The sequence below is a fragment of the Rhea americana genome, unplaced genomic scaffold (genome assembly GCF_003343005.1).
Source record: "Rhea americana isolate MKP2758 unplaced genomic scaffold, rheAme1 scaffold_14, whole genome shotgun sequence".
Classification (NCBI taxonomy): domain Eukaryota; kingdom Metazoa; phylum Chordata; class Aves; order Rheiformes; family Rheidae; genus Rhea; species Rhea americana.
In genome coordinates, this window is record NW_028185483.1 from 222,091 (window position 1) to 234,022 (window position 11,932).

At 47.5% G+C, this 11,932-nt stretch overlaps 2 protein-coding genes across 2 annotated transcripts in view; one reads left to right on the top strand and one right to left on the bottom strand.

Annotated features, from left to right (window-relative positions):
• The window catches only part of LOC146599369 (transcription cofactor HES-6-like), a 36,812-nt gene that overhangs the window by 22,742 nt on the left and 2,138 nt on the right, over window positions 1-11,932 (top strand). The gene's annotated exons all lie outside the window — the stretch shown is intronic.
• On the bottom strand, window positions 1,269-10,828 carry LOC146599370 (uncharacterized). Its single transcript, XM_085298531.1, has 4 exons — window positions 10,466-10,828; window positions 9,208-9,298; window positions 8,141-8,245; window positions 1,269-1,623 (listed from the first exon to the last, which is right to left on the bottom strand). The coding sequence occupies exons 1-4, from the start codon at window positions 10,826-10,828 to the stop codon at window positions 1,463-1,465; spliced, it is 720 nt and encodes a 239-aa protein (XP_085154657.1). The 3' UTR covers window positions 1,269-1,462.

Sequence of the window (11,932 nt, forward strand, 5' to 3'; positions counted from 1 at the left end):
ACTGAGCAATGGTGACATATTTGTCATGATAAGGCTTAAAATTTGCTTGTGTTTTACAGGCCCTTGGGCTCTTTCTTCATCTCCTCCCCTAGGGAAATAATCCCATTGCAAGCCTCAGTCTCTTCCTCAGCCTCTTGTTCCTCCTCTAGTGACTTTTGGGACCATTGGCCAATCCCTAGCTAAATTTAACAAAAGACTAGGGGAAAAAACAAAAACAAACAAACAAAAAAAAAAACCAAGGAAATGAAGTTCCTCTAAATTTTGTGAATACGGAGGTGCTGCTGAGGTGAGAGATCCTGCAGCAGGAATTCACCATTTCCTGGGCAGTAGAAGAAGAGCGCATGAGTATGAAGGAGAGGGTCAGCTAGACAACACAAAGTTGTAGGAAATCAAGCTTCATCGCTCCCAGAAAAGCTTGCCAGATGGCAGCTCTAGAAGGAGACTTTTTCCTGGAAGTACATGGTACCTCACAACAGACATTGAAGACAGCTGCCTCTAGACCCCCTCTTTTGTTTTACTGATTACTTGTATTGCACAGGTCCTAAAGAGGCAGCTCCTTACTGCTCCCGGGCCCCCTGTGCACGGCGCTGCACGCACCGAACAGAAGGCATTCTGTTTCTGCAGCTCACTTCCCTTTGCTTCTGCTGCAAAATCAGGAGTGGGTTCAAATGAGATTCCAGCCACCTCTGGATATAAGAACAGGTTCCTACCCTCATGCCTGTCTTCTGGTCAGAGGACCCCCTCCATGTTCTCATGATCCATCAGGACCCAGAGTCCCCAGACTTGACACTATTGCACTTGCAGTTGACACAAGTCCAGATTGCTGCCCATTAGCTGGCACTCAGCATTTCCGAAGCTCGGGGCAGCCTGATGCTGCTTGCCTAGATGACTTTTGTCCAGCAGGATATGGAAAAGGCATTGAAGTGAAATACTAGATAGTCAAAAGGGAGAAGAGTACTTGTAATAAATTTGTAGAAATGAATACTATGATAACTGAGAATTGCCCCACCAGCTAGTGATGAGCTGCTCAAACGCAGCCTCATCAGAACCCAGGACTTCAGCCCTGCTCACACTGCCACCTCAGGACAGCAGTCTGGTGCAAGTACCAGAACCGATGTTTCTCTTGCTCTCCCCAGCTACTTGTGTCACATCACAATGGGGTCCCTCTAGCCTTGGGGAGCCTCAGGCAGCCTGGTCAGCTTGAAAAAGGAACAGGAAAATCTAATTCAGTCCAGTAATTTTCCAGATCACTTCCTCCTTCACATGAATTCTGTGCAAATAACTTTATTGATACAACAAAGAGAAACACGTCACTTGGAGTAAATCGGAAAGTGCCCTCCCCGTTCAGACCTAAATACAAACATCATAAAGCCTTTACCGGGAAAATACTTGACCGCACAACACAAAAGGAACAGGCAGACCTTGGAGCTGCGACCTGAGCCCAGTGCCCCTCTCATAACCACTAGCTAACAGGCCATTTCCCCTTGCTTGCTCTTCCTCTGGCTCCACGGATCTTCCATTTCTTTCCAGTCCATGAGGCGGTTTGAACAGGAGAGGAGATGCTCGGAGAGCTATGTGCAAGCCGGCTCTTCTCCAGGGATGGGAGAGGCAGATTTCCTTGGCCTGAAAGGAAAATTGAAAGCAAGTTTCCCCCTTGACACAGGACTGCACTCACGAGGAGACTCTGATGGCAAAGGCAGCACCTCTCCTGACAGATGCAGTCCTGCTCATGAGTGCTGTAGACGCCCACCCTTATGAGCCGAGTCTGGACTCAGGATGAGGGACCCAGGTGAAGCCTTACATCAGCTCCAGGAATGGGAGGGTTTCAGATACACCCATACAAGGTCTCCCAGTGACAATTTCCAGATAGCGCCTAGCTAAGCATGTGAATTCCTCAGATCTGCCTTCTAAGAGATTTAAATCTCTTTCATATTCATATATTTAGATGGTTGATGTTTAAGTGCCTTCTTGGAGCTACCTCTCAACTTGTCTCTTCTATATAAACCCCTAAGAAAAAAAAAGATTATATAAAACCAAAATAGTCATAATAATAAAGAGACTTTTCCTAGAAGACAAAACCCTAGAAAACAGGAAGGGCTTTTGGAGAGTGACTGTGTGTTAGCACAGCTGCAGGAGAGACACTGAAGGCAACAGCATGTTCTGGCTCTCTCAGTATCTGCTAAACACAACCCACACGGCAGCTGAAAGGAACTCACAACAGTTTCTTCTGCCTGTCTGTTGGATTACATTTATCACCAGAAGAGGTTCACTGAAAAATACCACATGCTTCTGGCAATATAGAGAATATTAAGGAATATGTAAATAGCAAGATGACTAAGGAGAAGCAGCAGAATAGCATGTCTAGCACCTCCCTGCTTCTGTCTGACCCAGTTGCAGAGAGAGCCAAGCTGTCCAGGAGAGATGGGAGGAAGAACTGCGAGAAACTGGCAGGTGGAACAGTCAGTCTACTTCCCGCTCAGACAGAAGGGACCTCATCTCCTGCAGTCTGTGCCAGCCCAAAGGGCCTGCCTTCTTGCTCAGCACCAGCATATCTTCGAGGACTCCCTTCAGCAGGATGCTGTGACCTATTGCAATGTGAAGCTGTGGATCTTCTGCCCAGAAGAGGCATATTCAGTTCTGTGCTGCCTTGGTTCAATCTGTCCAGTTTGCCACCTGCGATCGCTGGTGCCTTTGCCCCGCAGGAATCTTGCACTCCACCCACCATGTTGCAGGTCCCTGCAGCGCCCAGGGCTGAGTGAGTTCTCCCTTTCTTGTGGAGGTTAAGCCAAATGTTCTTTCCAGACATCTGCAGTAAGCGAGCTGAGCCCTATCTGCCCAACCTATGCTATTTGAATTTCAAGCGCAGACAGGTATGGACTTGCAGTTTTGCCAATGCTTTCCATGATGAAAATCCCTAGAGGAACTGTTTTCATTCACATCTAGGGTCAAGCCTGAGGGTTGACTCCACCCAGCTAAAGCCTACCTCCAGAGCTTACACCAAAGCCATCCACTCTGTCTTTCCTGATTCTCCAGATGAGCTCTTTAAGGAATCAGCCTTGTTTCTCCTTCTGGGCTTTTCTCTAATTACAGGTGTTAGAGAAAGAAAATGGACTCCACAGCAACTGTAAGTCAATACCAGGCAATTGTAGGTTTGGTGTTGGCCAACTGCTTGAGCTTGTATCTTGCAGCGAATGGTTTGACCCCAGGCACACAACAAGGTGCGGGATTGACAGGTTGATTTCTTCTCAGCTCTTGAAGTCTAGCAAAGCTAGTCCAGAAAGCCTCTAAGAACAGAGGCATCAGAGTAGATGGCCAGTAGAACTGGAGCTGGAAGTGTCTCTAAGGTCAAGCTTTAGTGATTTCCCAGCTATGGCCTGAGCCCATACCCCAATGAACTTTGTGGTACTACCTGTGTCACCATCTATTTGCCTGACTACATAGTTGACAATCACAAGTTGCTTGCTTCAGAAAAAAGGAAATCCATCACTGATACTCCCATAATTCCCTGTTTCCACCTTTCAGACCTTCTCTATACACCTTCTCCACCTCCTAGAAGCCAGTGGAATTTTATAGACCCCCTGCAGCAAGTGGCATCTTCTGTATCTTCTCCAGCATGCACATCCTATGACAAAAATGAGCATAGGAAATCATCAGCTGCAATCCCAGAATTCTTGCTTCCCTGCTTCTTGCTTTTCAAAGCTCTTGTTACTCAGCAAATACTTAATCAGGCACAAGCAGCTCAAGTGCCTAATCTTCTACCATCCATTGCATTAGTTTGATCCACAAACAGTGGAGGTGGTAGAGTAGTCACAGGAGCTTGCTGGGATCCAGACAGCTCAGCAGCTCTGGGGACAAGCCACCCCCTGCTCTCATTCAGCACTGATAGACACACCACACTTCCGAAAGGGGTGGGAGGGAAGGAAACTGAGAAGAGCATTCAGTGTACCAAGCTGCTGTGTTTTCAGTTTGTGCTTCAATTTTCAGAGCTACCCTGTAATTAGTTTTAGGTTGTATATCGTTGGGTTTTTTATCTGACACAGCAACATGCATTTGTCTCTAGTGGATCTAGTCCTACTGCTCTATTCTAAGGTCCCTGCTTGTACATTTGTGCAAATTTGGCACCTGCTTAGTCCATTAATTGCAAGGACACAGAAGCCATGGCTGTGCTAAGAAGCTTTTGCTGCAGTTTAGAGAATATCAGGTTATCTCTACAAGCCAGTAAAATGGCTTCCCCCCAAATTAGCCATTTCAGAATCCATTCAGATCCTGAATTCATCAAGTAAATTAATCCTCTCCTTACATGGTCCGTAAAACAAGGCATGCTGCAGAGCAAAGTGCTGCCTTTACTTCAGAGCTTAAAAAAAAGGAGGGCCTTTTTAATTTGTTAGAAAAGTAAGATAGTAGCAAATGAATTGGCATCTGATTTCCACTTTAAGTCACCCTGTGTAGCCCAAATATGAGCCTACCTGGTATCTGTGACTTCCTGTGATTCCACTGCTCTTTCCTGAGCTGTTTTCTTTATGCTATTTGCTTCGTCATGTGAGTTGGCCACAATGTTCTGTGCCTACTGACAGAGAAACACTTGGCTCTTTCTCTGCAAATTGGCAGAGTTTACCAGACTATAATCATGAGAAAGGTGTTTGGTATTCTACTGATTTGGGGGACCCTCCAAAGGTCCCTTCCATCACCACCCCATGTGTGCTCAGAGGTAGAGTCGAACAACTGCGCAGCCCCACACAATCAAAAGTTGGCACAGAAGACAGTAGGAGGACATTTGGCTTTCTCCTGTAAATACCTATGGCTCACCAACAAAAACATGGGGAGAAAAGACTGTCCAAGCAGAGGAACGTAAACTCTCCTCTGCACTCCATAATCCTGCAGCATGTTCATGAGCCCCAGGAACCCATTTCCCATCTTCCAGGATGGGAGAGCCACACAGGCAGCATTCACTGGCTCTTTTGGGAGAGAACATGTATACCCAGGGCTTGCAATATCTTTGAATGTTCATATTTCCCCCCGATTTCTCACACCCACAAGCAGGCCAAACAACATTTAATGCAGAATTACAAACAACATGGCCACAGGTCCAAGGATGGACTTGCCAACTCCAGATTGGTTTGTCAGTTGAAGTGGAGGCAGCCAGTTTCCAGCTAGCAACAGCTCCTTTCTCTGCAGCTGATGGAGTTCAGCTGTACATTGTCCCTATCAAAAAGCTGTGAATAAGCCCTCACATAGCTTAAGTTTCTCTGTGCTGATGATGAAGTTCCAGAGATATTCTCTTTCCGAGTGCGCAGAAATGTTATGATGTTCCTCCTACAGTACACTGGCTTCTCCAGAAACAAGGGCAAACACATACAGACAGGACAGATATGACAGCACTCATCCCCTCTTTTAAATCAATTCTCTAAGCTTCCTTCATGCTACCTCATCCCAATGCCTTCTAGCATCTCTCTGAAGTTATGGCTGCTTACCAAAAACTGGTGGGAGGAGCCTCTGCAGTGGATTCAGGGACTCAGCTACCAAGATAAATCCGCTAAGCAGTATGCTAAGTAAATGAGCTCTGCAAACAGCAAGGCTAAATCCATACTAGCCTTGGAGTAATTAAAAAGACATCTCGGTCCATAATGCATGATAGACCGAGTCCCTGGAAGGGTTCTTTGCCATATCTTTGCATGGAAGTCTGGACTATAATCTAGTATCTCCTAAGATAAACAATCAACATAGAGTGGGGGCATGGCACTTTTAAGGCAAGAAGGAGAGGACGAGGGAAGGTACTTGTTCTCTTTTGGATTTGCTCACTACAAGCCAAAGCCCACAAATATCTAATGCTGTTGTCATACATGGCTGCCCAGGCTGTCCATTGACACCTGCAAAGAACATACTGGCACAGTGAGGTATTGCTTAAAACAGGATCAAAACCAGTATTTATACAACCCATGAACTATCAAAACTGTTGTCAATACTCTCAAGTGAAGGGTATTGAAATATTTCTCATTTTGATTTAGAGAAGGCCAGTGTTTACCACAACTCACAGTAAAATGTATGTTATAATTGCTAAAAAGGACCTCTCAAACATGCCCCTGACAGTACAGTTTTTTCCCACTTAAAGCTATGTAAAATGCAAAGCAAATATAAACCTGCAAGGATCTATGAATAAAGAGCATTTCTAGAGCATTTCACAAAAACACACCAGAGCAAAGTTCAGAGCCTGATTATTTACATGTTAACCTGATAAAAATAAAATAAAACCTGTGTCCTGTCAACAAACATGTAGTGTCACCACCAGAAGAACAGACTGGGAGTAATCCTGGTCATGCATTGCAAGTCAGGAAAAATGCGTTCTGAAGGGCACATATTTAAAAAAACCTTTCACCTCAGTTAGGATTGTGTTTAACAGCTTCAACACCATCTCTGAAGAAAATGTCTATTAACAAGGATATCTGGAAGTCAATTAGATAATAATAAAAGAATCTTAAAGAGATTAAGATCTCTTAATAATATAAATATTATATTTAATAATAATAGAATAAGAATAGAATAAAAGAATCTTAAAGGGGAGGACCAGTGATGTAAACATCACTGTTCACAAGGATAGGATAAATCCTATGATCAAATGAACCCCAGACTAGGATAACTTTCAACCCCCCCCAAAATATTAGATAAACCAATACTACAACACTGCTCCCTGGAACACCAACCAGCAGTAGAGATTTTTTTTTTTTTTAATAAAGGAACTTAGACTGAAAAATCTCTTTACTTACTTTAGACAGTTCACTTCCCTGAAATAACTTTCACAAATACAGTGTGACCAAACAAATGGTCTCTCTAACCTCACAAGTTATGGGATCCTGCCATAGTCACTGACAGTGGGCTGCAGTCTAAATGGTACAGTTGAATGATATATGAGTTTAGACATATCTCTACTGAGGCCCCAAAAAATGGTGGGAAAGAATGTCAATATAAAAAAAGTGTCTGCTAAAATATTTCAAAGCCAGACCAAAGTCTGTATTTAGACTATCAAATATCTGAAGACAGCCAAAAAAAGTGAGCTGCCACCAGCAAACTGGTGATGAATGCTGAAGGAGAACACTGAAATGGGAAGCGCCTTATTAGAAGCAGACTCCAGTCCCAGCAGACTTCCAGATACAATCAGGATAGAGGCAAGGCAAAATAGTGACCAACTTTGGGTCTTGGGAACGGTTACTGTTTGATGAAAACAAAGTTGTGCCTATTTGTGGGCAGGAAAGGGCCAAGCTTGTAGGCATGAGAAGCCACTACCCCAGAAGAGGAAGACTCCAGGGAATAGGTGTTCTTTCTCCCAGTCCCAGCCGAGCCTGCTGGCACACATGGCAGAGGCTCACGGTGCACAGGTCCCACAGCAGGTCTGCAACAGCAGAGAAATCGGTAGCATCAAAGGGAACCATGATGAGTGTGATGAGGAATGCTGCAAACTTCCCTGTACAGCCTTCTTCATTCACTTCAGTTGCTGCCTGCAGCTCTCAGCTATTCCAGGTCCAGGCTACTTCCTCCGTACCTTGCTTCTGCGAGCTGGACTATTTTTCAGGGGAGACAAGGCAGGAGACTTATTAGAACACACTTTTTTATTTGTGAAGGGACTATAGGGAAAGGAGGAGGGAGAAGATAGTTCTTTGCTTATCTACCACTTAAGCAGTTCGTATTTGTTAGCGTAAACATGAACTGGATGACAGTAAACTGATGCCTAAGGAGCAATTCACCCATTAACCTAGCAACTTACACCCACCATCATTTATACGCACCATTAATATTTATAAGGATGGCATGTATCTCTAACAGAAGCTTTTGCCTCCAAAGACAACAGGATGTTATAGGATCTATGAAAGAAATCACTCAAGCATTTCCAACGGATCCTGTCCAGGCACATCATGTCTTTATATCGTGCTTTAATTGTATTATTCACGGAGAGTCTGGATTACCTGCTGGAAGTCTGGATAGTGCCAGGATCAAGCCCAAGAACATGAACGGGAACACACTTGCCGATAATACAAGGAGTCCTAAAACACTGCCGAGGTGTGTTATTTCTCTGTGGATATTCCTCTAGGAGCTAGCGGCATGGAGTTATGCAGCAGAATCCCCCACCTCATGAGAAGTTACCACTTACCTGCACCTCCAAAATACATGGCAGGCAGCTGAGGCAGCAGGGTTGTCTTCCACAGTAGATGTCCTAGCAGCTGCTGGCATGGGGCCAACAGTGACAACACATGATCTACAAAGAACCAAAACCAGTTATGTTGCATTACATTGCTATACATGCAGACTCGCAGGAAAACACAAGCAGCAAAGCTCAGATCCCATTATCTCAGCTAAAACCATGCTGCTTCCCTGCTAAACTGCAATTATATCATGGGTGGGAGCTGCAGTCTGCAGCAGGGCAGAGTTCTCTACCTTAGAGAAGGCTTAAGGCTCCCCAGGGGAGAGAGCAGTGCACGTACACCTCACCATCAGGAGCCAGCAGTATTGGTTTAAGCCTGTAACGAACTATATGGATAAGCAGATGGGGTTTATCAAAACCTCCTTCAGGAACCATCATGAATGGGCAAGCAATGAGGTATTAGGAAAGGTGTGTAAGGATCATTTTTTACTAGATTGCAGTTGACGTTTACATTAGAATTCATGAGGTTATCACAAATTGCTCTACCTGATGTGATGGAGCTTGTTTAAAGTGGCCCAAAAATGTCACGTTACAGCTGTAACGCGGCGCTGAGCACCCCTACCCCAGCTTCCTCATTGATCAGACGAGTATTACCATATTGCAAGCCTGGATGTTTATGCAGCGCTTTGAAGATGAAAAGCGGCATCACGCCATGGTGGAGCTGACCAGGAGCTCTCCGCGTCTCTCTCAGGGCGCAATTACCCGGTGAACCGCGTGGGACGGGTCAGACTCCAGCCTACAGATGCAGATCAGCGAGAGGTATCACACACGCACCTCTAGCTGTGGGCTAGAGCAGATAGCCTGCAGCCTGCTTCTTCCTCAGGTCAAGTAGCACCCTGATATTTATGGCCTGTACGTTTTTAACATACAGCACAAATATCTCCAGCAGTTGCTAACTCATTTGACATGCAGCTTTTCAAAGAAAATGCAGAAAGACACGCTCCAGCGCAAGAGCTGGCAATGTGTAAAATTAGCTTGCCACCAGTTCTGTTTCCAGAAAAGAAACCAAGCTTTACCCATGTCCAGCTCTCTCCAGCCATCCTTAGCCAAGCTTTGTTTGTGAACCACCAGCTTCAGTGGATTAGGCTCTTGACTGTGGATTAGGCCCTAAAATGAAGAAGATGTGAGACAATTCTCCCTCAGGTACTACATTCCTTTATTTTTCCTGTCTTCTTTCCAGACTGAATTTATGCCCTCACAAAGGTGCAACATGTCTGGTGTAAATCAGCAGAATTTACACTAGATTGAACACAGTGTTTGAGTGTCTCTGATCACATACATTAGCAAAAGCTACGATTTCTTGGAAGGGAAAACCTGCTTACAGACTCTTTTGGGGTTCAACATTTACCCCATGATTATGTACATTTGATATAGTACTATGTTTTTTAAAAGTGTAGTTGTGCACGTGTATTTGTGTGTATGTGTATATATATATACATATATACATATATATATAAAGATGTCTGCTGACATTACACAGCTAATTTTGCTTCAGAACAAAGAGAGCTTCCTCAGAACCGTAACATCCATTACTTGGCTATAGTTTCCACCCCCTAGGATTGTCTTTTTTCTCCTACTGGGCCAACAACAAATAGACGAGGCACAAAATGCAGTCACAGATGTCTCCACCTGTTTAAAGACAAAAACATTATGTGCCTGACCTGAACAACATTTGTTCTTAGTCTGCATTAATCGTGTCAGTGAAAAGATCAGCTAGTTTCAACTACGTATTACATGGTGGAACGAGCTCATCAGGATGGGAAGGACAGATTTAATCATGCATTCACAGGTAAAATCCAATTTTGTTTCTTTCTAATGCAATGAGATGTGTCACCTACAGAGCAAACTCTTTGTGAAAATCCAAACATCATTGCTTTAAGATCCCAGGAAAGGAGAACAAAGAAGTAAAAGGACCTTTCTGAAAATCAGATCTGTTGTCTGCTGCGATGCAGAAAGCTGCGTGGTCTGGGCTCAGGCCTGCAGCCAGGAGGTCCCCCGCTCCAGGTCCGTCCGCTGCTCGCCTCCGCTGCGGGCAGGCGAGCGCGGCGCTGAGCACCCCTACCCCAGCTTCCTCATTGATCAGACGAGTATTACCATATTGCAAGCCTGGATGTTTATGCAGCGCTTTGAAGATGAAAAGCGGCATCACGCCATGGTGGAGCTGACCAGGAGCTCTCCGCGTCTCTCTCAGGGCGCAATTACCCGGTGAACCGCGTGGGACGGGTCAGACTCCAGCCTACAGATGCAGATCAGCGAGAGGTATCACGCACGCACCTGTAGCGGGGAACCACCGCGCTCACGACAGCCACCAAGAACAGCAAGCAGCGCCCCGGCACGCAGCTCGGAGACGCGCCGGCGGGTCCCCACGGCTCTGTCTGCAGCGGCGCCCTTCCCCGGCGCGCTCCCCGCCACGCGGGGCGAGCACGGGCAGGGGGCCGCGCCGCGAGACAGGCGGGCCGGGGACAGGCAGGGGACGCGCCTCTCGCTTCCTCGGGCAGCAGAAACGTCCACGACCGCGGAGAGCAGGAAGAGGGAAACAAAGGCGGCAGAGCCAGCACCTGTCGCTGCCCTTGGGGACGGGCCCGACGCTTCCACGCGATTCGGCCTGCCGGGGGAACGGCAGCTGCCAGCCCTCATCAGCATCAAGTTACGCACAAAGCCGGGCGGCCGGCGGGGAGGGACGCGGCCGTGGCCGCGCCGCGAGGCTCCCGCTCCGGCCCCGCCGCCCTTCGGCGCGCACGGTCCCTGCCCGGCCCCGAGGCGTCCCCCCAGGCGGGCGGGCGAGGCAGCTCGGTTTAGCCGACCACGGAAGAATTGGCTAAAAAAAAAAAAAAAACCCAAATTAGCACGTCTTCGTCAGCAGACGCTCGGATCCCACCGAGTGGGATTTGCAAACTTTGCAAACTCGAGCGATTTTAAGCAAGGACTGAAGGACCGGGCTTCTCTGCTGCTTCACGCGCTTAGGCGCCAGCAGCTTCCCGCTCGCACACGAACTGCCTTTTTCACACCCAGGCTGCTGCTTACGGCAGCTGCCGCCGCTTGCCGCGTCCCAACCCGCGGTTACAGTTCAGCAGCCGCGAGGGACCGCCGACCCGCCGCGCTCTCCCGCGAGCCCGACGGCGTCGTCCGCACGCTCCCCAGAGACCAGGAAACGCCCACGCGCGCTTCTCTGCGCTCCGAATTTACTTTTTTTTTAACTTTTTGGGAGGTGACCAATTTCCCCGAGTGCTTTCGAGGACAGCGCGGGCACCACCGCTGCCACGGGGAGCAGGGGCACACCTGCCCCCCCGCCCCAGGCACCTGCCTGCTCCCCTTGTCTGTGCTGCCAAAAACGTCCAAAAAACAAAACAAAACAAAAATTACTGAAAACGGGCCAACCGCCCACAGCAGCTCTACCCTAACCCTCACCTGCCCTTACGGGTAGGTCACACCGTGGAACTTCTAAGCGAGCTGCAGTTAAGCATTTCTGTTTTCATGAATAAAACATCCGAAATAATTTCCAAACAATCAAAAAATAAATTATTTTTTTGTTTTATCCGCCGAGGCGTGCCGTCCATTTCAGGCGCCCTTCCACCGGCGCTGCTGGCGCGGGCCCAGGGCCAGGCCCTAGGCCGCTGCCACTCGCCCCCCCGCTCCCCGCAGCGCCTAACGGACGCAGGGCGGCAGCCCTCGGCTCGGCTCGGCTCGGCTCGGCCCGGCCCGGCCCGGCCCGGCTCGGCTCGGCTCGGCCCGGCCGCCGCC

What these genes read in the sequence shown, in the direction of transcription:
- LOC146599370 (XM_085298531.1), bottom strand. Translation starts at nt 10,828, where the DNA reads ATGAGGGCTGGCAGCTGCCGTTCCCCCGGCAGGCCGAATCGCGTGGAA. An exon ending in GCGGTGGTTCCCCGCTACAG is followed by an intron (nt 9,299 to 10,465) that starts GTGCGTGCGTGA and finishes TCTTCATTTTAG; the next exon opens with GGCCTAATCCACAGTCAAGA. An exon ending in CTGGAGAGAGCTGGACATGG is followed by an intron (nt 8,246 to 9,207) that starts GTAAAGCTTGGT and finishes GGTTCTTTGTAG; the next exon opens with ATCATGTGTTGTCACTGTTG.